Genomic DNA, 25,041 nt, shown 5'->3' with positions numbered 1-25,041 from the left:
TAAATCACTCAGATACCTCACACATACAAATTTAAATGCAATTTACATAATTGAATCTGATATGTCTATTGCTCCAACACACACATTACAGCATTTTAATGACGTGAACAATGAGAACTTGTTTTTACACAAGACTCCTTCCTTAGTAATAGGTTACATTGTATGTCAGACCACAAGCAAATCCAGGTTTCTGCTTTTCATTGATAGCTACGTGAACTGTCCACAGGAGCTTGAGGCACACATTGTAAAAGTCATTCTGATTTTATTAATCTCTTATTTTTACATGGTTCCAAGAACTTCTCCTCTAATTTCTGCAGACTAGGTGGACTCCCCAGTTCAAGTATGGTCAAAGTGACAGCTTTAATGTAACATAAAATTTCATTTCATACCAGCCACTAATGCAAAAAAAGACAGACCTTTCATTACAAGATCTAATCACATGTACAGCAAACACAGAGCCTTTGAAGTCATACAAAATTAAGTACTTAGTCAGACAGCCATTAAAATGATTAGTAATCTTTATCAACTGTTTTCTGGTAGAAGTGAGGAGCTAGTTCTTCGAGCCATGAAGGATCAATAACAGTCAGGTCTCTCATGTATGCTTCATTTGTGTAAAGAATTTCACAATATAATAACCTGGAATAAAAGATAAGAAAATATGATATGTGAAAAAGTACACAAAGAAAATGTTGCTCAATAACAAAACATGAAATGAATATTTAATAGAATTTTTTCATTAATGAAATAAATTCACATTTAAATTAAAAGTCATATCTGTCCTTGCTCCGATAGCAGCTCTATGGAATGACAAATTTTTTATACCACAAGTTATTCTAATGTCATTGGGAATGAATCTAGTAATGAATCTAGTACCAACAACAAAAGCTGTAGTAGTAGTAGTAGTAGTAGTAGTACGAGAAATAGCAGCAACAACAACAGTGAAAGAAAAAAGAAAGAAAGAAGTTATACAGGGTGATTCAAAAAGAATACCACAACTTTAAAAATGTGTATTTAATGAAAGAAACATAATATAACCATCTGTTATACATAATTACAAAGAGTATTTAAAAAGGTTTTTTTTCACTCAAAAACAGGTTCAGAGATGTTCAATATGGCCCCCTCCAGACACTCGAGCAATATCAACCCGATACTCCAACTCGTTCCACACTCTCTGTAGCATAGCAGGCGTAACAGTTTGGATAGCTGCTGTTATTTCTCATTTCAAATCATCAATGGTGGCTGGGAGAGGTGGCCGAAACACCATATCCTTAACATACCCCCATAAGAAAAAATCGCAGGGGGTAAGATCAGGGCTTCTTGGAGGCCGTCCAGAACTTTTCCCTTTGCACAAACACCCATTCTCTGTAAACTGTTTATACCAATGTTTAATACACCACCTATCAGGAGGTTTAACACCATACTTCATTCGAAATGCACGCTGAACAACTGTCGTCGATTCACTTCTGCCGTACTCAATAACACAAAAAGCTTTCTGTTGAGCGGTCGCCATCTTAGCATCAACTGACGCTGACGCCTAGTCAACAGCGCCTCAAGCGAACAAATGTACAACTAAATGAAACTTTATAGCTCTCTTAATTCGCCAACAGATAGTGCTTAGCTCTGCCTTTTGTCGTTGCAGAGTTTTAAATTCCTAAAGTTGTGGTATTCTTTTTGAATCACCCTGTAGAATAGGATGATGTGAAATACTACAATAACCAATAATTACAAGAAAATATGACCTGATGAACTTAGAAAACACTAGCCAGTAAATTAAACATATCTTTATTAGCATTTTACTGTAACACCACAAATCATGCAGTACAACAACTGACCAAAGAAATGGTTAGATGTTACACAGCCCACTAAAATAACTTAAGAGAGGAGACTACAATAACAAATCTGACTTATATGATGTTTAAATTATTATTTTGTCCAGCTTGTTTGTTGGACATATGGCAATCTGCAAATGTTGTCATCAATTTTATTAAGTAGCAGCTCAAGTTACATTAAAATATATGTATTCATATCACCAAGTTTGATGCCAAGACTATAATCAGTGTTCAGTCCTGAATATAAAACCAGACATGAGTCTTAAAATTAAGCATTAGCTGCTACACATAGTGTAATTATGAATAATGTTGCACAATAACATATCATAAGTAAAATGTATATCCATACAAACAGAAGCCATGTTGTGAGTCTGAGGACTCAGGACACACTGGGGAATGAAAGTAGTTGTTGCACTTCTTGTTGTGATCTGCAGTCACAGAATAGTTTCATGCACCACTCAAAAATAATCTGGCCCATGCAAGCCTCTACATCTCTGCATAACTACTATAACCAACATCTAAACACACACACACACCTCTCTCTCTCTCTCTCTCTTTCTCTTTCTCTCTCTCTCTCTTCCCTCTACTACCAAACTGATGATTCCTTGAAGCCTCAGGATATGTGCTATAAACCAATTCTTTCTTTCACTTAAGTTGTAGCATAAATTTACTTTTTCCAAATTTGACTCATTTCCTTTGCTCTATTGCTTGCTCAATGTACAGATGGTGTAACATCAGAGATAGGCTACAACTTCCCCCCTCTTCTCAATTATAGCCTCAGTTTCATGTCCTTCGACTCATAACTACTGTTTAGTTTCTGTGTAAGTTATAGATTGCCTTTTTCTCCCTGCATTTCATTCTTGCTATCTTCGTAATCTCAAAGTGTGTATTACAGCCAACAGTATCAAAGGAAGTCTCTAAATCTACCTGTTGCCATATTACATTGATAATAATAAGGAACTGTTCATAAATCAGAATTTCCCTCAACATCAGTTGATTTCAAATGTGTGAAATGGACAATAGTGAATTACAGGTGACCATTCTGTTGACAGTTGAATGCAGAATGGGCAATATGGGTGTGGTTGATCAGGGGCTGATTGTGGGTACCAGATTTAAGAGACACTCTACCTCCACAGTCTTGCATTCACTGGAGTTTATCCTCATGTCAAGATTGTATTGTGAGTGCCTCTGTTATGGAAAATTGTCACTACCAGATTCAACTGTCATGGACAACAATTTTCTGATAAAGGGGAAGGAGGTGATTTCAATTATTGGGGAGTTTAACACATATGGGTCGCTGCACTTAAAAACTACAGGTGTGTTGTGATTTCCCTAACAGTTGGCACTTGAAGACTTTCTGAGTGTGGCTTTCCTGATAGTTACTTCATGACACATTATTTCTAAGCACTGACAGCTTGAAGTTAGTAGTTCACTCTTTTAATACTCTGGAGAGCTGCTAAATGATGTTCCAGCTTCCAAAGTGTGCTACATGACTTGAAAATCATTTACAGGTATAATAAGTTCCTTCACATTTGTTGTTGCACGGTGCTTCCATAGTTGTCTCGGCTGCAAAAGTAAAACCGGGGACAGTTTGACTGGTAAAGAAACTGTGAGGCTGCTTGAAGAATCTGGTTCTGAAATTATGATTATGGTTTTGAAATCACTGACAGTATTTCTGAATCAAATGTCAATCTGCTTGAATCCTTCATCTTATAAAGAGAAGTCACACAAAGAATCTGAAAAAGTTTACAACATCTGGGGGACTGCAGCAGTACTGTGGCCCAACTGGAATTTGTTAACAACGATTAGTTGAGTCACAGTGCAACAACATACTTGTCACTTCAGCATTTGATGAGTGTAACAACCAAGGTTGCAGATGTCACTTATGTAGCAAAGGTTGCAGAAGTCACTTATGTAGCAGTGTTCACTACACGTCATAATGCACAGAGATTAGCACAGGCACATAAAACCACAGCCAGACAATGAAAACCTGGAGAGCGATTGCCTGGACTGCTCAGTTATGGTACACATTGACACATGTACACACTGATAACACAACACCATGAAGGTAGTCGGTGGAATTATTCCTGAGAGGGGATGATCACACAAAATGAAACTGACCCCTGATACACCTGCCATCATCTCTCATTGGCACATCTACATATTCATAAAGTAAGAATCTGCTTCAGTTGTAATAAAAATTTATCTGCTTAACTGCACAATCAGTTTCAGAGCATTAGAGCTCCATCCTCAGGTGCTAAAAAGTATATAGACAAGAGAGGAAGTCCATGAAAGAAGTAATGAACAATGAGATAATCAGTAGAAAACTTCCATATTTCAGTGAAAACAGTCATACATGCATGGCGGGTGGGCCGTCAGTATGGAAAGACAAGCTCATGTCCTCCCATGTGTAAGGGACTGAAAACCACAATGCATTCAACAGCCAGGGACCAGAAGGCAAAGTGCCATGTAAAGAGAAAATATAAACACCAGTTACACTACAAGCAGCTAGCACAGCACACCAAGGCCAACAAGGAACTGCATAGTTCGACCTTCTGAGGGCCTAGGAGGGCATGAAAATGCACACACGGAACATATTAACCACTACGAATCGCAGACAGTACTGAGAAATTATGCAAACAAAGGGCTGCCTTGTCTGTCCATTTACAATGTGTTGGAGTTAAAATAAATACATTAATCTAAATCAAAAGAAGAGGAGGCTCCTATACCTACACCAGATACACAGTAAATAAAACTTTACAGATAAAATGTAAAAATCATAATAAGCCTGAGTGTAATAATATGGGACACAAGATTAAAATAATAATGAGAAAAAGAGAGTGGGGGGAAGGGGGGGGGGGTGTATAATGTCAACTATATGTGTCATACATAAAGAAGTGGCACCATATACAAAGATCGAGTATGAGGGAACAAATGTGAGAAATACATTTGGGATGAATACTACAAAAGTCAGAGACATTGTGAAAAGCGTGTAAGGTTGATGCAGGGAAGGTTGTTCTGAGAAATAATTGTTAAGAGAAAAGTTCAATTCATTAAGCCATTTCCGACTTAATTCGCACTGAAGTTAACCAATCACGTCATTGTGCAAGCAGATTCACGTGGCCCACCAGATACAATTAATGTCAGTTGTTCTGATAGCTTAGATGATAGCGCACCAGACTGCTCAGCCTTTGGCTCGGGTTTGATCCTTATTACCCCACGTCCAATTTTTGTATCACATCTTGTTCACCTTTAGAAAACCAAACAAAGAACACATTTGGTGACACCACCTCTGGAGGGCTGCTTGAATTTGTGCACACAATGGCCTGATTGGATAACTTCAATGCTAACTAATTCATAAGTGCTGCAAAATATGCAATTTTTTCTTAACAATTATTTCTCAGCATAGCCTACCCTGAAACACAATTACAGACTTTTCAGACTGTTTCTGACTACTTTGTATACAAATCATGAATGATAGGTGGTGGAAATGGTATAAACACTGTAGGCATTAGAAGTACCACATTTTGTAGTGATTTGAGAATGTCTGCATAAATTCTAGAACCATTCAGCCCTATGCCGTCTCCAACACATGATATTTTAGATGTGAGTGGGAAAAAGGAATCCTATCTACCGCGCGTCACCTGTCTGTGTGTGCAGGTCTGAAGATTGTCGTGAGGAGACTGTATAGACGGCGATCGAACGACACCGACAAGTACTTGTCGGTCGATCTGTGGAAGTCCTAGTGAAAGCACACAGAAGAATCAAGGAACTTTTGTGTTATTCTTTGATGTTTTGTAATTGTGACTATAGTTAGTGACAAAAGAACAGTTGAGTTGAGAAAGACTTTTAAGTAACTCTTAACACAGACTTGCTAGAGGCAAGACATATTTATGATTTCTGTGGTTGTTACACCAACTCTGTTGTAAATGTATCTTAATTGTGTCTAATGTGCGACAACACACAAGAAGTAGTTTTTAGAGACTGAGGCAGCCGGCTATCAAGAGAAGAAGATCAGCTGTGCATACCATGTAAGTCAACACATGTAAAAGAAGTGGGATGGTTGCAATCCAACTTCACACAATCTTCTCATCAAAAACGTTAGAATTTGTGGACTATTATATACAGAATAGGCCTGATGGTGTGATGTGTATAACTAAGCAAACCACATACAGTGTCAAAACTAATAGATTTATGTAAGGGGGGTGTTTATCTGTAATGCCTCCAAGTGGTGTACCAGAATAACAGTTAAAAATGTGTGTGTACCATAATGTAAAAAGGCATCATGTAAAAAAAGTAATCATATGTAGTAAAAGGAACTGGTTAAACATTGGTCCCCAACTGAGGCACGTACATTATGACTGGCTTAAAACTATTTAATGATAAATATATAATGCTATTCACAGGCAGAATGATTATAATAATGGTGGAACACAACCATGGACACTTGAAAAATTAAACCTGAATATGTGGCATTAGCATTTGAGGAACTAATAATTATTTAAAAGAAACGTGTTTGACTGTAGTTTGTTCACTTAATGTGGACTCTGGGTTGTGGTTCAGATTATACAGGTTCTCAATTTCTTCTAGCAAGTTGCAATATCTGGCTGCAGTGGAGAATGCTAAGATTTTCATATGTCAGGTATCGAATGCTTGTGAGACTTTAGATGGTTAGTTAAGGTGGATTTGGAGTTGCCTAAATCTTGGTGTTCTTTAAATCACATAGCAAATGTGTACATTGTCTGGCTAATGAATAGACAATGACAATCATTTAATTTTGATTACACCTGACTGCAAGTATGACTTATTATTACAGATTTACAAGTTAATACTTCATGAGACAATGAGAGAGTGATGTATGCAGAGAGATGGATTTTGAGTTAGAATGGAGACATCTGCAGTTATATGTGTACTATTTTACAGTCTGTGACCACTGCTTGCATCCCAATTTATATCACAAGTGCAACTAAGTCCTTACATTTCATTTTTAACTGCAAGCATATTGAAATGAGTGGTTAGTTTCTTTATATAGTTTATATAGATAGTTTATACAGATTACAGTAACCATATTCTCCTTAATGTTCAAGCAGTTTCCCTATATCCTTCATTTTAGCTACTGAATGGAATGTTAAAAAACAGTAATAACAGTTCATAATTTATGTACTGGTTAGAGGATACATATTCTTTTTATCTCTAGTTGCTTGTAGCATCATTTTAGACTATTTTCTTCTTTATAGATACTCAATGATGATGTTTACATGAGATAGTGTGATGGATCTTCTTAAATCTAATAATATTATAAAAGGGAAGATAAAACTACAACTTCTGACAAACACGTTGCATTCAGTTATGAATTTACAGCTGTTGCTACATTTTACGTAGATGTGGTATGCAAACATAATGTCTGCAGATAATGGTGTTTATATTGCAACAGAGGTAATACCCTTTAGGATAGGGTTATCTCATGTCATCGCTTACCCAAAGAGAGAAGCAATACTCTCAATCAGTTTTCAGTGAGTTTTCATCAACACTTACTCCAAGAATCACTGTGAAGGTACTATTTATCACTGAGACAGTCAAGATGTCAGATTGCTGGAACAGTGATGGGATAATTATTGTTAACTGTCACTCATGTCTTGATTCTGTGAAGTTTATGTACACTGATGGCATTATTTTGTAAAAGTAATAGAGCATGGTAATTGCAAACTGATCATCACAAGCATGTGTGTCCAAAGAAATTTATGCAGGAGGGCGAAGATGGAAGGGGGAAGGAGGGAAAGGTTCTAAAATTGTTAAAGACATAGTATTGTCTTACTGTGATCAGCCATGTAATGGTACAATTGTCCAAACATGAAATGAAGAGGTGTATAAGAATTTTGTAATGATTAAAAACTTCGTGCTTCAGATGATTCAGAGGGGGGGGGGGGGGGGGTGGTAACTCCTACGATCAAAGGTGTGTTTTGTGAAAATAAAAGTGCAATTGGCAATTGCACTGACTATAATTTCAATACTGACAATGTCATCTTGCATATTTTGAATTATTACTAATACTGTATCTATTTCCTCATCTACAGAACTGCACTATTTGAGGCATTAAGGTCAGTAACATTACTACTGTCTCAATACAGTTACTACTGAAAAGGAGTAATATCTGTGTTCCAGTACTAACCATTGAGGCTGCTCCAGTGTATATATAACAGATGTTGGATGTATGTTTAAGACTTGGTCCCCTCGTACAGTCTTATAAACACCAGAGTAGTGAAGATAGACAGCATTTGGGAAGAGGCCTGCCGTAATGCAACGACAAATCACTTCTGTGTTACCTGCAGGATTATACTACAAAAAATTAATGGTATTGTACAACACTAAAATGTCTTGACTTAACACACAAATAAATGCTTATACTCGTATACTACTACATGATAAATATGAGTTATTTTTTAATTGTGAATCTTTAGGAAGCTATCTGCAATAGTCACAGTCATTTCATCATAATCCATAATACAACTCATTGAAAATCATCTCATTTGTACAGCATCTAACTTATTCTAAGAATAAAACGAGAAAACACTGGTAGATAGACACAATAAAAAACACACAAACACACACACACACACACACACACACACAAACTTCAAGCTCCCGCAACCCAAGGTTGCTTCATCAGGAAAGAGGGAAGGAGAGGAAAAGACGAAAGGATGTGGGTTTTAAGGGAGAGGGTAAGGAGTCATTCCAATCCCAGGAGCAGAAAGACTTACCTTAGGGGAAAAAAAGGACAGGTATACACTAGCACACACACACACACACACACACACACACACACACACACACACACACACACACATATCCACCCGCACATACACTGACACAGCAGACATATGTAAATGCAAAGAGGTTGGGCAGAGATGTCTGCCGAGGTAGAAGTACGGAGGCAAAGATGTTGTTGAATGACAGGTGATGTACCAGGGGCGGCAACTTGAAATTAGCAGAGGTTGAGGCCTGGTGGGTAACGGGAAGAGAGAATGTATTGAAGGGCAAGTTCCCATCTCCAGAGTTCTGATAGGTTGGTGTCAGTGGGAAGTATCCAGATAGCCCAGATGGTGTAACATTGTGCCAAGATGTGCTGGCCGTACACCAAGGCATGTTTAGCCACAGGGTGATTCTCATTACCAACAAACACTGTCTGCCTGTGTCCGTTCATGCAAATGGACAGTTTGTTGCTGGTCATTCCCACATAGAAGGCTTCACAGTGCAGGCATGTCAGTTGGTAAATCACGTGGGTGCTTTCACATTTGGCTCTGCCTTTGATCATGTACACCTTCCGGGTTACAGGACTGGAGTAGGTGGTGGTGGGAGGGTGCATGGGACAGGTTTTACACCGGGGGCGGTTACAAAGTTAGGAGCCAGAGGGTAGGGAAGGTGGTTTGGGGATATCATAGGGATGAACCAAGAGGTTACGAAGGTTAGGTGGATGGAGGAAAGACACTCTTGGTGGAGTGGGGAGGATTTCATGAAGGATGGATCTCATTTCAGTGCAGGATTTGAGGAAGTCGTATCCCTGTTGGATACCTTGGGTTGCGAAAGCTTGAAATTTGTGTGTGTGTGTGTGTGTGTGTGTGTGTGTGTGTGTGTGTGTGTGTGTTTGAGTGTTTTTTTATTGTGTCTATCTACCAGTGCTTTCTCGTTTGGTAAGTCACAGGATTTTTGTTTTATATATATATATATATATATATATATATATATATATATATATATATATATATTTTCCCAGGTGGAATGTTTCCCTCTATTATATTCATATTATTCTAAGTATACTGTTATAAGCTACATTTGATGTTTGTATTTTTGGTTCAAAGAGAAACAACTGCATTGTTAGCTGTCCCAAGTGGAAGATGTGCTTTGTTGGTGCTCCACAATTTTGATTGTGAGAAACTGATGTAGTGTACTCCTTTGGTACATCAGTGTAGAAGGTATCACAAATTTAGCTAAGAAAAAAGTCTGTGAAATTTGTGTATTTATTTACATGCGTAAGTCAACTTCCCAATTTTTCTTTGAGTGGTACCACATGGGCCAGATCTGGTGCTTGTTGAAAATTCTAGATTCTAATACTTTGCTGTTTGAGTTGTTTTTGCATCCTTTGATTTATTGTGTCAGTATTCAGGTGTATCATGATATGTTTTGCATTTTGCAACATTTTTGAGTACAGGGAAAAACTCATATTGTATTGTCAACTACAAACTTAATTTACACTTTCCAGAAACATGTGACAACAGTTTATGGATTCCTTGTTTAACTACATCATTGTTGCTAAAACTGTTTCCTTGCATAGCCATTCTTTGTTTAAAAAGTTTCTCTCTGCTTAGCAGTTACAGGTTCCAATCACATGACAAACTGTATTCTAAAATTCTATGAATGTAACTTCATTAGAACATAATAGTATATACACTTTCCTTAAGTTCAAGCAGCAGTAATATGGATCCACTGGACAGGTAAAGTATCAAAATCAATAAATTAGAACTTTAAATATTTTGTGATTTAAAGCTTTGCACTGTTTGAACCATGACATTCTCGTGCAATAGCTAAAATATTATGAAACAATTGATACAGTAGATTTACTTATGTGACAGGAAGCTGTTTGTATCTATTACACATACACTGTATAGCAATTCTGAATTTGGAGGAGCCTGGTATGCTGTATCTTTATTCCTGTGTTTTACGTAGCAATTCCGAACCTGAAGGAGTCTGGTATGCTGTATCTTGATTCACGTGTTTGGCATAGTAATTCTGAATTTGAAGGAGTCTGATGTATTGTGTCTTAGTTCCTGTTTTGTTTCCAGAATACATTAATCATCCTGCATTTACACCGTCACAATATTCAAATATTCTTTTCATTCATGATGCAACCAAGCATATAACAAAAAGTTCGCTTATCCATTTTATAAGCCAGTACTGAATATCTGAAGATGCCAGATTAATCTGTGCGAACTAGTTACGTTTAGTAAAATATTTCAATAGTGCAGCTGATGATTGAGTTCATTTTGGAACAACATACACCACAGTTGCCAAAACAATTAAAGTTGTGAAGGCAACTAATGAAAAATTTGAACAAAGTGTAATTAGATGAATGATGAACACTAACTTCACTTAACAAAGGCTTATTCAGCACTTGCACATACAAGAGTGCAGAGCGAACTGCCTCCGGCCAGAACACATACAGTATATATACAGCTACAGAGCATTCCAGTACAATGATACTTGACATTTGTGGATACTTCTAGAATGTACTTGAACCAAATATAGAAATTAAAATGGTATAGTCCATTCAACAGTTTAGTATCATAACCACAACACCACAGTATTACTCAGCTTCTTCTGCGCCATTTCTCCCTCCTTAAGAGAACAGCATCTCAGTGTTACATCCTCCTAGTCTGGGAACGAGTCATCAGTCCTACATATTCTGACTCCAGATTAACTGATGCTCACCCTGGCGGTGATCTTCTTAGAATGTCTTTTGCTGCTACTCTCTTCTTCACCTTTCCGCTTGTTGCCTGTCATTGGAGCTTTGAGTTTACCCTGGGTGGCATGATCCTTGTAGGCCTTCATTTGAAGGACGTGGACTGTATCTCTGATCTTTCATTGTCCTGCGCTGGGGTTGAAATCTTCAACTTCATAAGTAACATCAGACAACTGTCTTACAATTTTATAATGTCCAAAGTAGCACTTGAGGAGGTTCTCAGAGAGACCAGCCTTCCAAACGTGAGTGAAGATCTAGATGAGGTCACCAGGCTGGTAGACAACAGAGCAGTGGCTCGTGTCATACCTTCGGCAATTGTTTTCTCAAGCCTGCAGCATGCGGAGTCAAGTTAACTGCCGAGCTTCCTCAGCTCTGGTTAACACCTGGCCAACGTCGTCATCATCCGCGTCATCAGGATGTAACGGAAACACAGCGTCCATTGTCATAGTCGCCTCACGCCCATGCACCAGGAAAACTGGCATAAATCCCGTGTTGTCTTGTTTGGCAGTGTTGTAGGTAAACGTTATGAAAGGTAGCACCTCATCCCAGTTGCTCTGCTCAACACTGACGAACACTGATAGCATATTGGCCAAGGTCTTATTAAGGCGTTCAGTAAGCCTGTTAGTTTGCGGATGGTAGGCAGCAGTCATCTGACAAGTAATGTAGTACTGACGGTTTCTCTCTGTCACAAGATTTGATTGAAAAACTTTCCCTCGATCTTTAATTAACAACCTTGGGTCACCATGTTTTAGTACAGTGTCTTCCACGATGAATTTGGCTCCCTCAGATGCCTCAGCTGCTTTCACGGCTTTTGTAATCCACCTATTGCTACTAGCATATGTTGGACATCGTCCCAGGAGGTCAATCCCAACTAACTGGAAAGGCGTTTCAGCTGGTGGAATTGGTATGAGTTGGCCAGGTGGTTTCTGAGAAACTGCCTTTCTCCTCTGGTACTCTCAACAGTGTGATACATAGTGACAGACACTCCTAAATAAACCTGGCCAGAAAAATCTCTTGTGGATCCTATCATATGTCTTAATAAATCCTAAATGTCCGGCCTCCGGTGTGTCATGGAATTTCTGTAGAACATCTAAGCACATGTGTTTAGGAATCACTGGTTGCCACCTCATTCCAAATAGATCAAAGTTTTTCTTGCCAAGTAATCCATTAACTACCTTAAATTGTCCTTTCACATCCTCTGACCGATTTAAGGCAAGCATAATTTGAGATATCTTCTTCTGCTCAGCAGAGAGATCCTGGACTGCAGCGAGGCAGTCATTATCTTCACTAAAATCTTGATGGTCTTGCACAGGGTTTCTTGAGAGACAGTCGGCATCTTGGTGTTTTCTTCCACTTTTATACACTATGGTAATGTCATACTCTTGAACACGTAGTGCCCACCTGGCGAGTCATCCTGTTGGATCCTTAAGACCTGCCAACCAACAAAGTGAATGACAGTCTGTAACAACTATGAATGGCCTTCCATAGAGATACTGTCGAAATTTGCACACGGCCAAGATCACAGTGAGACATTCTCTTTCTGCAGTTGAGTAGTTTCTCTCGGCTTCTGTAAGTGTCTTTTCCATCTGAAATTTGCACCAGAACAGCACCGCGCCCATACCCACTGGCATCTGTGTGTAGTTCTGTAGGTGCTCTCTCATCACACAGACCAAGTACAGGGCCAGTTGTCAGAGCTTTTCGCAGCACTTCAAAAGAATCTTGTTGAGCACCAACCCTGATAAATTTAGCAACAGCTTTTAACAACTCTTGTAGTGGCCTGGATTTGGTTAAAAAGTCTATAGCTGCCCTCACGTGGATGCTCCTAACCGCGCGATTTAGGACGCGCCATGCAGTTCCGCACGCAAGAGCGCCCATGTGATTGCAGGTAAATTCAGGACGCAGGTGCGCAGTCAAGCCGGCAGTTAGATGCGCCCCACTCTTGCCCACCAGCACATTCAAACTTACATGCCTGGCATGTGGCATTCTCACGTGTGCCGCCTGCGCTCCCCTGAGTTGCCTACAGCAACGTGAATTATTGTGCGCTCTCCTGCTGGCTGTTGTCAGTAACCGACAGTACTCGACGCGATCATGGCTGATTCCCATTCCTGGACGATGGAATTTATAAACATCTACAAAGAGCAACAGTGCTTGTGGAAAGTGAGATCAAAAGACTACATAAATAAGAATTTAAAAAACGAAGCTTATGATAAATTTGTTGCGTTTTGCAAACCAGTTTTTCCTGAAGGGAACCGAGACTTTGTTGAAATATAAATATAAAGCTTACAGGGCTCATTTAGAAAGGGGCTGAAGAAAGTTTGTGACAGTAAGCATAGTGGCAGTTCTCTCGATGACATTTATGTACCAACTTTGTTGTACTACGACTTGCTTTTATTTACTGTAGATCAAGAGCTGCCAAGTGCAAGTTGTTCGAACATGGATATTTCTGTGGGTGTGACTGTGAAGATGACAATGGAACTGACAATGAAGGCAGTGATGAGATCAACGAGGTTACAATTGATGGTGGAAGTCAACACAATTAACGACAACTTGGAAAAGTGAGTTAACGGTTGTGTATTTATATTGTTATGAGTACAGTTACTTGGGTGTATTTTATAGCAATAGAACTTCCAGAAAAATGTTAGAACAATATTATATCTTTTACTATACAGTTCCCATGTAATGAAACATGTTATGCTCTTCCAGCACATAACATGTCTTCCTGCCAGGGCACAATACCTTCTGATACAAAATATTTCTTATGTGCTTCTCGATTGTCTTTTGCTCATATAGATGGATTTCTTGACACCGCAGACTCTAAACCAGGTAATTCCACTGCTCCCTTTCGCCAATCACCCTCATGTAATGTACAGTCTACCAAATCTTCCATGTCCAATGCTGTAACTGTAATGTATCCTTTACTTTGTCTACATAAAAAATTGTGTAATGCACATATGGCCAAAATAACGTAATTTATCTTTTCGTTCTTCATGTTGATTGGTGTATGGAGAATTCTAAATCGTGATGTTATTACACCAAAAACATTTTCTACAACATTGCGAGCATGTGATAATCTGTAGTTAAAAATTCTTTTGTCGTGATCTAATTCTCTTTGAGAATAAAGTTTTAAGAAGTTCTCTTTCAATGAAAAAGCTTCATCACCCAAAAAGACAAAATTTAAATTCTTTATAGTTTCATCATTACTTGGCAAATTTACACGTTCGTTCTGCAGTGCATGAAAGAATTCTGTGTATTCAAGAATTCCTCCATCAGACATTCTTCCATTTTTCCCCACATCAACAAATACGAATTCGTAATGTCCTTTTATCAACGCGAGTAAAACAACACTGTAGAAGTTCTTGTAGTTGAAGTAATGGGCTCCAGAGTGAGGTGGTGGCGCAATGTGTATACGCGGTTTATAAATTGCCACTTTTCTTCAAATCCTTTCGCTATGTCTATCCATTTTTCTTTTGTTGTAGGAAACTGAAGCAAAACCAAAAACAGTAATTTAATATTTCTCCTCTTACAGGGAGAACAAGAACAAACACAACCTACACGTATGTCTATGCCGGAAATGCAAAAAACCAGAAGCATCGGCTACATTTGAGATGATGCAAACTTGCACCAGTGCTTTGCAACAGGTAAGAAGAGATGATCTGAAGGAAAATGAAGCTACAGGTATCAATGTGGCAAAGAAATTAGAACGGATGGAGCCCATACAAGCAATATATACTGAATCATTGATTAATGTAGTGTTAACATGAGGTTTGCTGAAAACTTTGACCCCACACACTGATTTGTGTGATAATGACATCTGTAAAGTCAGGCTGTTGTCAGCACCATCCCAAGCTTCTACACCTATTTCTCCTCCTCCTACATCAGCAGGGTCTCAAACTTCTGTTATAGATCAAGGCACTGTTTCCATTAACACTTATTATGATCAATATGGTCATCATTATATGACCAGAGATTAGTAACAGTGGTGATTTTTTTCTAATTATTTAAGCAATGGTTACAGTATGTTTTTATGGGTTTTGTACCATGTAATAATGAGCTACGGGTATTTCTGAAATAATAATTACTAACGTATTGTCAATATTTTTAATTGTTTACCTTCATGACCTCTTGCCGAAGTGATTCATAAATTGCTTTGCATGTCTCCAGAATTATATTTGACAATGACGGTACAGAAATTCCTGTGGCAAATTTTAAATCTTAGAGGGAGCAACCCATTGCTAAAAATCGGAGAGTAGCTGTAAGACGTTCCTCTACAGAAATGCTTCTTCTCATCAGTGTCCCTCCAGCTGATTTTCTCCTTGACGTTGTCCAGCAAAGCATCAAATGTTTCACTATCCATTCTTAAATAGTTTTGAAAGTCATCTGGATAATTGTCTCATAGTTCTTTAATCAAGGAAGTATGATTGTGACGGTACCTGTATTCCTTAACCATGTACATGTCCATGGTTGAGAAAAACTTAGCCCCCTTCATACAATCTAGTGTTTCGTCAATTCGTGGAAGAGGGTAAACGTCCTTTTTAGTTATCTTATTAAGCTTCCTGTAATCAACACAAAAGCGCCAACTGCCATCCTTCTTCCAGATGAGGACAAATGGTGATGACCAAGGATTCTATGAAGGCTGAATGATGTCATTCTTCATCATTTTCTCTACCTTGTCGCAAATTATTCGACGTTCTGTTGCTGACACACAGTATGCTCTCTGGCTTATTGGTTGATGGTCTCCAGTGCTAATCTGGTGCTTCACAGTCGATTTGTCTAATTTGCTCTTCACCTGTGGATTGAAGCATTCAGAGAACTCTTGAAGAATGGCAAGTAGCTTCTTCTGTTGTTCCTTAGTGAGATTTGGTGATAGTCAAGCTAGAAGATCTTGTTTGGTAGTGGTAGCACTAATTTCACCCACAGACTCGGCATGGGAGGTTTCTATGACACTCAGCTGTTCTTCAATTAACGGCTCAGCATTTCTACGCACATGCATCTTGGAAGGATCTGCAGTTCTCAACAACAGTTAACTATCCACAATTCACCGAATCAATTCTTAAACAAGACGACAGAGGCTGCGATGTCCAAGTTATTCTTCAATGGTATGCTTCTCTTACATTCCACTACAAGATCCATGGGTTGATGCATGGCATGACACATGACATTTACCTTCCTAGCACTGACTGCAGGAATGATCACTTCATCCAGCACACATAGTCTCCACACACTCGGATGCGCATCTTCCCGTCCACAGTACCTCATCTTGACTAGAATACTCTTTGAGTGACCACAATCTATAATTGCCTGACAAGCTTTCAAAAAGTCCAGTATGAACATGCCATCATTCCTACACTCTTGTAAGACAATGAATTCTAAGGGCTGTGTATGGCAACTTATACCCAAACGAATGGTACATCTTCCTGTAGGTTTTATATATTTCCCATTGGCTACCTTCAGCAGAGATGTTTTGTTGTCGATGAAAACGGTTTTCTGCAACTGGTGACGGTACTTATCCAAAATGACTGAATATGATGCTCCAGAGTCCACAAGAGCTTTGACTGGTTGGCTACCCATGAGGAGATTCATGTAGTTTCCTATCATTTTTGGAGTGATCGACGGCAGAGGATTTCTCTCTTCGGCGGCCTCACCTCCAAGGAAGGTCACACCCTTTAGTTTTCCAGGTTGCGGCGGCTAGTTGATGGGCCGGAACTTCTAAATGAAAGTCATCTGGATAATTGTCTCATAGTTCTTTAATCAAGGAAGTATGATTGTGACGGTACCTGTATTCCTTAACCATGTACATGTCCATGGTTGAGAAAAACTTAGCCCCCTTCATACAATCTAGTGTGTCGTCAATTCGTGGAAGAGGGTAAACGTCCTTTTTAGTTATCTTATTAAGCTTCCTGTAATCAACACAAAAGCGCCAACTGCCATCCTTCTTCCAGATGAGGACAAATGGTGATGACCAAGGATTCTATGAAGGCTGAATGATGTCATTCTTCATCATTTTCTCTACCTTGTCGCAAATTATTCGACGTTCTGTTGCTGACACACAGTATGCTCTCTGGCTTATTGGTTGATGGTCTCCAGTGCTAATCTGGTGCTTCACAGTCGATTTGTCTAATTTGCTCTTCACCTGTGGATTGAAGCATTCAGAGAACTCTTGAAGAATGGCAAGTAGCTTCTTCTGTTGTTCCTTAGTGAGATTTGGTGATAGTCAAGCTAGAAGATCTTGTTTGGTAGTGGTAGCACTAATTTCACCCACAGACTCGGCATGGGAGGTTTCTATGACACTCAGCTGTTCTTCAATTAACGGCTCAGCATTTCTACGCACATGCATCTTGGAAGGATCTGCAGTTCTCAACAACAGTTAACTATCCACAATTCACCGAATCAATTCTTAAACAAGACGACAGAGGCTGCGATGTCCAAGTTATTCTTCAATGGTATGCTTTTCTTACATTCCACTACAAGATCCATGGGTTGATGCATGGCATGACACATGACATTTACCTTCCTAGCACTGACTGCAGGAATGATCACTTCATCCAGCACACATAGTCTCCACACACTCGGATGCGCATCTTCCCGTCCACAGTACCTCATCTTGACTAGAATACTCTTTGAGTGACCACAATCTATAATTGCCTGACAAGCTTTCAAAAAGTCCAGTATGAACATGCCATCATTCCTACACTCTTGTAAGACAATGAATTCTAAGGGCTGTGTATGGCAACTTATACCCAAACGAATGGTACATCTTCCTGTAGGTTTTATATATTTCCCATTGGCTACCTTCAGCAGAGATGTTTTGTTGTCGATGAAAACGGTTTTCTGCAACTGGTGACGGTACTTATCCAAAATGACTGAATATGATGCTCCAGAGTCCACAAGAGCTTTGACTGGTTGGCTACCCATGAGGAGATTCATGTAGTTTCCTATTATTTTTGGAGTGATCGACGGCAGAGGATTTCTCTCTTCGGCGGCCTCACCTCCAAGGAAGGTCACACCCTTTAGTTTTCCAGGTTGCGGCGGCTAGTTGATGGGCCGGAACTTCTAAATGGCGATGGAGACCTTGATCAGTGTGTCGAAGAGTGTCCTCTCCAGCAGCTAGCTTGTGGTGATGGTGACCTACGTCGTCCTGCACAAACATCTTCTTGTTAAACTTTGTCATCCCGGAGTTGGCGTCGGCTATGATCAGTTTGCTGTCTTCTGGCGCACATGTCATCAAATATCTGCCACCTTTCTCAACAATACCACACCACATGTTCCGGTCGTCCACAGTGGAAACACACTGGTTGGTTATCCTGGGTCGTCTAGACGTCAGTCTTCCTTGGTGCCCAAACAGGTTCCTCATGCGGCATTGTAGGAACATAACTCTGCGTGGGTCTCGACTTTTTCACCATTTTAAAGGGAAATGAAGGACAAGAGATTGGGTTCAATGTCTGGTCCACTTCCTCCCTTATGACCTCTTGAAGCGTCTCAATTTATTGCTCACTGTGCAATTCAAGTGCCTTCTTAACTTCCTCTCTCACTATCTGACAAAGAACACTTGTGAAATCAGTTGCTTCTTCCATCACAGACATCGATACAATGTTTGGAAGCTGTTTAAAATTCTTGCGTGTAATTCTTTTTTGACGCATTGTGTCTATATACTGGCACCATTTTATGAAGTCGTCTGCTGTCGAAACCTCCTTCAGGAGTAGGGCTTGATACATGTCTTCAGCAACATCCTTCATGAGATGTGCAACCTTATCTTCCTCCTTCATTCTAGGATCCACTATTTTACATAGCTCCAAGATGTCTTGAATGTAGGGTGATGTAGTTTCTCCTGGATGTTGTGCCCTGCACTTTAATTTATCTTCAGCCTTGCACTTCTGTCGTTGTGTCGCCGAAATACTTGTGCAGTTCCGCCTGGAATACTTCCCAGCTTGTGAACTTCTCCTCATTGTTCTCATATCATTGGTTGGCAGTGCCCTGCACATAGAAAAATACGTAAGCCAAACACAAGGTGTCATCCCATTGGTTAAATTTGGCTATACACTCATATACCTTCAGCCGCCTGTTTAGATCTTGGCCATCGTCACTAGAGAACCCGGAAGGATGTCTCACGTTGTGGCACACAGTTGCCATCATCGTAACGTCCTCTTCTTCTTCTGTCTCCGGTAGATTGCAGTCTGTTGAATATGGCTCAAACTCGGGTTTCTCGCCACGTAAATGGTGGCTCTGTCATAGCCTGATGGGAGCCACTGTGTTGTTGATAATGTGCGCTATCACAAGTTCCAATACCCGGCGTCTCCACCAGAATAATGTCACGTAGAAGAAGGTGTAATTAGATGAATGAAGAACACTAATTTCACTTAATGAAGGTTTATTTAGCACTTGCACATACAAGAGCACAGAGCAAACTGCCTCCGGCTGGAATGCATACAGTATATATACAGTTACAGAACATTCCAGTACATTGATTCTTGACATTTGTGGATACTTCTAGAATGTACTTGAACTGACTATAGAAATTAAAATTTTACAGTTCAGGTGAGGTTTGAACTCACGACCCTCCATGCAACAGTCTAGTATCATAACCACTACACCACAGTGACTGTGCTACTCAACTTCTTCTGTTGACACTATGTGTTACAGAGAAAACAGTGCTATGTGACCTACATTCTTGAGTAAGATTTGAATGTTCATTCCATTACTTGCTATTTGATAAAAGCTTCTCTATTATTCATCTACTTCCAATAAATACTAATAACAGCATTACATGAAAATATGGTAAGCCTAAGTGTTTCCAAGATACTCATTCCTTGAGCCACAATAGCCTGCACGAGAAAAATTGCTTAAATATTGAGCAGGCGATTTTTCTGTATTACCAGCAAGTAATTTACAAATTTTGTATGACATCTGAGATTAGTATTCTCATTTCCATAGTGAACTGACAGTCATATAATCTGACTGATTTATGTGTGACTTTACTATTACTGTTAACTGTAATGAAGCATCACTATAGTGTCAGAAAGGTACCTTGTCACCAAAGACTGTTTTTTTAACTTAAATCTTTGCTTCATTTTATATAGTACTGGCTTGTATTTCTAGTATGTCACAAGTAACATGAGACAACATTCACTGAGGTTATTTTACATTAACAAATCTTTTTTAACAAAATTCTACCATTGTCACAAACTATGAGAGGCATGGGCTCTCCAATCTCCAGACAAAATTTTCAGTTCTGCAAGTCTATGCTTAGGTTATCCAGATCTTACAAATTTATTGATCTTCTTCTATATGAAAAACTAATTTAAAAGATCACTAAATCTAGATCCAGCCAGACCAGAATGCACAAGATTAACTTGAACAGCATATTAGAGATTGTCTCATTCCTATTGTGGGATTTTTTTCATGGATAAAAAAATCTGTCTCCAAAAAGTCATTGTAGCAACAGCTCAATGTTAAAAAAGACTGAGGAAATGAAACAACTACAACCTCACTGAGAAAAGTATTTTCCCCACCATGAATCAGAAAAGCCATATTGGAGTTGATCCTCGCTTCTCCTCATGAAGAGTCCTCAATTTTATTAGCACACTTGGGTCAAGGTTATATTGAAAAGAGGCAGCAGAACTGATTGTAGTTGTGCCTTTTAAGGACTGACATGAGTACCTTCTGTTTCCTGTCAAAACTGGAAAATTCTAATGAAGTGTGGAGGAGTGATGCAAGCAAGCACCACCCATCACCTTAGTTAAAACTGATCAATCATTAAAGAAGTTCATACATACCTTCACAAGATGTAATAGGAATATTGAAGTGGTGTAGAAGTTTGCTCATTTGCTGTCTAATTTCAGATGCTCTACGCAGTCCTTTATAGTTGAGAAAGTTTGTATGGCACCATTCTCGAGACATCTCATGCTTTATGAAGGAATTGTAAACATTGAGGTATGTCAAAAGATCACCTTCTGAAACTTCAAATTTTCTCTTTGCAATGCGAGCCTTAATTGCAAGCTGGCCAATGCTAGGCTTGGTAAAAACGTTTTGAACCTGCAGCATTGCAATTATTGACAGCATTTCCTCTGAGCAGCCAAATTCACCTAAGACAGAGTATAAAATCAAGATAAATTGCTTACATTTATCCAGACTCATACTCTGTTCTTACACATTCAACAATTACTATTCTTATATAACTTATTACCATGCATTAAAAAACATGAAAATGTATGTAACTTACCAGAAATAATTAAACATTTTGAAAAGAGAGGTTCAATTGGAAACTCTGCCATTGTTACACCAAGTGGTTTTGTCAGCTGCCCATCTCTGTCTAATGCTCCAAGAGCATACAACAATTCAAGACCAGAAAGAAGATTCTTAGCTGGTGGTGGGGAAGGAAAGTTAAATCGTAGCACATTGTCAATTCCAAGAGCTTTCAACTGCAGAATTGCCATCGATAAATCTGTTCGTTGCATTTCAGGTGGAGTGGCTTCTACAAGATCTTTGAAGGCCTCTTCTGTGTACAGCCTGTAAAAAGTAATGGAACACTTTGATGTAAGAATTTGTTAACTTAACTGACTGCAAATTAAATACAGGGTGCGGTAGAACTGACTAAGCAGTTTTAAGGAGCAATAAATGTTTTTATTTTCTAAATTAGCACAATATACCATTTTACATTCATTTAGTTTTGAAAATAATGTCCTCAAGATGGCGGCCGTTAGCATCAATACATTGTTGTACACAATCCCTGAAGTTTCGAGCAGCTCTTGCATACATACAGTGGGATATGGCATTCACTTCGTCAATAATCCACTCTTTTAACTCTGGTAGGGTGTGAGGGCGGCTTTGGAAACCTTTTCCTTCAGATATCCCTAGAGAAAGTAGTCACAAATGCTCAAATCTGATGACCACGCAGGCCACCCGACATCACCCCTCAAAGAGACGAGGCGGGAAACGTTTCTCTCAAAACATCAAGTGAAATTTGAGATGCCTGAGCAGTAGCTCCATCCTGTTGGAACCACAAGTCTCGCAGTCCATGTTCTTCAAAAACTCATCCATTCTGGGTTGCAGAAAATTTTGCAACATTGAAACATAATGTGTCACGGCCACTCCTTCCTCCTCAAAAAAGTAATGGCCTAGCACACCAAATTGTGATATGGCACATCACACTGTCTCTTTAGGAGTATGTTGCAGCCTTTCATGAATAATTCGGGAGTTATTTTCAGCCCAGTAACAAAAGTTTTGCTTATTCACGCACCCACTAAGATGAAAATGTACCCCGTCACTACTGAAGAAAGCTGCATTCTGAGGGATCTGAGCAAGCATTTGCTCACACATATTTTGATGGTTGGCATAGTCTGCTCAGCATAATTCTTGAGCAATCATTATTTTGAAAGGACAGAAGTTCAAATCGCATTGCAGAATCCTTCTCAAACTGTGGCCTGAAATCCCCAATGCAACAGCATGTCGTCGAGCAGAATGTTGCAGTGATTGTTGAACTGCTATTCTCAACTGCTGCACATTTTCTGGCATTCTGATGGGTCTGTGTCGGCCATGTGTATCTATTCTTAGTGTGCTACCAGTTTCCTCCAACTGGGGAGTGGCATTGTTGCGTGGAATGTTGAACTGTCGCCGAAAAGCACATTGTGTAGTGATCACAGATCTGTTGTTTTCATAATAAGTGCAAACGGCAAAACCATGATGTGCACCCGTCCGGACCATGTTGGCTACTGAAATGGGGTCAACCACTGAACAAAGACAGACCACGTGCAACTGCCTAGCCCCACCACAGCCCCAGCAGTAATCTATAGAAACTGCTTAGTCGGTTCTGGCACATCCTGTCGTTGACAGTAACATAACCAAAAGGGTTCTATCATTAATATCTTTTCTCAAAGGATATTTTAATTCAACAATGTTATGAAAATGATATTCGCTACTCACCATATAGCGGAGATGATAAGTCCCAGACAGGCACAACAAAAGACCTTCAGCAAGTGAGCTTTCAGCCAACAAGGCCTTCATCAGAAATAGACAAAAAACACACACATACACACACACTGTGTGTTTCCGACGAAGGCCTCATTGGCCAAAAGCTCATTTTCTGACAGTCTTTTTGTTGTGCCTCTCAGCATCTACACTATATGCTTTCAGCTAATGAGACTACCCTGTAGTTTTTACGTGATATGGGTCATCTTCTTGAGCCCAGCTTTTAATATTCAGTAAAACTGTTGTTTGAAGCAACTCACCTGTACACTTTTCCTACACGTACTCGACCTGCTCTGCCTGCCCGCTGCTCAGCTGATGCCTGTGACACTGGCACGACAACCAATGAGTCTGCATGATTCTCTGGATTAAACCAGCGCAACTTCACAAAACCACAGTCCACAACTGCAATACATACAAAGAAATATCTTCATGGTCATATGCAGCCATATGTAGGCAATTACCGCATACACAGAATCATTACATTTATTTTCTTCTTGTCAGTTCGATGGGAAAATTCTGTTAACATTAAAAATGATTTTGCCTTTGTTTAAATACGATGCAGAAGATTTATGATAATCTGGCACCAATAATTTACAGCATCCACACATTTGATTATTTATAATTCTATGTATGTGTGTCAGATCACACATTCTAAATGGATGCAGAATGCACATAAATAATTACCATACACAATTCCTGGAATTGTTACGGATGTCTCAGCTATATTAGTTGATATTACAACCTTCCTCATACCTCGAGGAGTAAATCGAAACACTTTTAATTGCTCTCCATTAGGTAGAGAGCCATACATTGGCAGGATAAGAAGTTTACCTGAAAAATCAAGACAATGAAATGTTTTTAATCTGCAAGTACACCACATATAAGTGCATCATTTCACTGATTTATATCTCCAGTTACCTTTGTCAGATTTAAGATGAGCTGCACGCTCTTTCAAAACTGACACAGCTCTCTCCACCTCTTCCTGGCCTGTGAGGAAGGCCAATATGTCTCCTAATGGTTCATTTTCATGGATTTTTATAGCTGTATCGACAACTCCTTGAACATAGTCTGCTACTGGTTCTACACAATCAAATTTCATATTATTTTTAGATCTCTACAGAATAAAAGTTATCATGCCTCAAAACATGTGTTTGTGGGGGGAGGGGGTTGCATGCATGAGCAATTACACAACACCTATAAGCAAATAAAACAGTAAATATGTATGAATATTTATGTTACAGTCATGTTTATGTAAAAGAAGCATGCTTGCAATGAATATTTTGCGAACACTGAAACTGAAATAACCTGATAAGTATTTTTCACTGTAAATGAAGCCGTTAATGACTATGACCCCTTCAGCTGGTGCATCTAACTTCACATGTATAACCTTGTCATACGAGTTCAACGAGGGCATTCAAATACCTGTATTACAAAAACTTCTGTAGCTTTGTTCATATATGCATATAATTTATTTATTTATTTATTTTTTATGGAGCCAGAAACTAAACCTCACCACTTGGGAAAAAAGCTACAATATCATCCCTCTATTTTAATTTTAATTCATAGGTTACTTGGCACCCTGTGAACCAAAGCTACCTGATCATGAAATGAGTCATTGTATACTAAATTTAAAAACCAGAAGCAAAAACTATAAAAAATTTTAAACAAACACACAAAAGGATTATGATATTGTATAGAATATATAATGTTACAGCACAAGGCTTGAAACCACTCAAC

The 25,041-nt window shown here is 39.1% G+C and overlaps 1 protein-coding gene across 1 annotated transcript in view; it reads right to left on the bottom strand.

The window, feature by feature from the left end:
• Positions 1 to 245: 245 nt before the first annotated feature.
• Positions 246 to 25,041, bottom strand: part of LOC124798029 (probable ATP-dependent RNA helicase DHX35) — a 214,155-nt gene continuing 189,359 nt past the window's right edge. Inside the window, exons 8-14 of the mRNA XM_047261243.1 lie at positions 24,223 to 24,384; positions 23,989 to 24,135; positions 23,565 to 23,706; positions 21,560 to 21,846; positions 21,114 to 21,422; positions 7,999 to 8,152; positions 246 to 636 (exon numbers count right to left, since the gene is read on the bottom strand). Coding sequence (XP_047117199.1) covers positions 510 to 636; positions 7,999 to 8,152; positions 21,114 to 21,422; positions 21,560 to 21,846; positions 23,565 to 23,706; positions 23,989 to 24,135; positions 24,223 to 24,384 — 1,328 coding nt within the window. The 3' untranslated portion in view covers positions 246 to 509. The remainder of the gene's footprint in view (positions 637 to 7,998; positions 8,153 to 21,113; positions 21,423 to 21,559; positions 21,847 to 23,564; positions 23,707 to 23,988; positions 24,136 to 24,222; positions 24,385 to 25,041) is intronic.

The sequence above is a fragment of the Schistocerca piceifrons genome, chromosome 5 (genome assembly GCF_021461385.2).
Source record: "Schistocerca piceifrons isolate TAMUIC-IGC-003096 chromosome 5, iqSchPice1.1, whole genome shotgun sequence".
In the NCBI taxonomy this organism is placed as follows: domain Eukaryota; kingdom Metazoa; phylum Arthropoda; class Insecta; order Orthoptera; family Acrididae; genus Schistocerca; species Schistocerca piceifrons.
The sequence above is the reverse complement of the archived record's forward strand: the minus strand, read 5'-3'. Positions and strand labels throughout refer to the sequence as shown.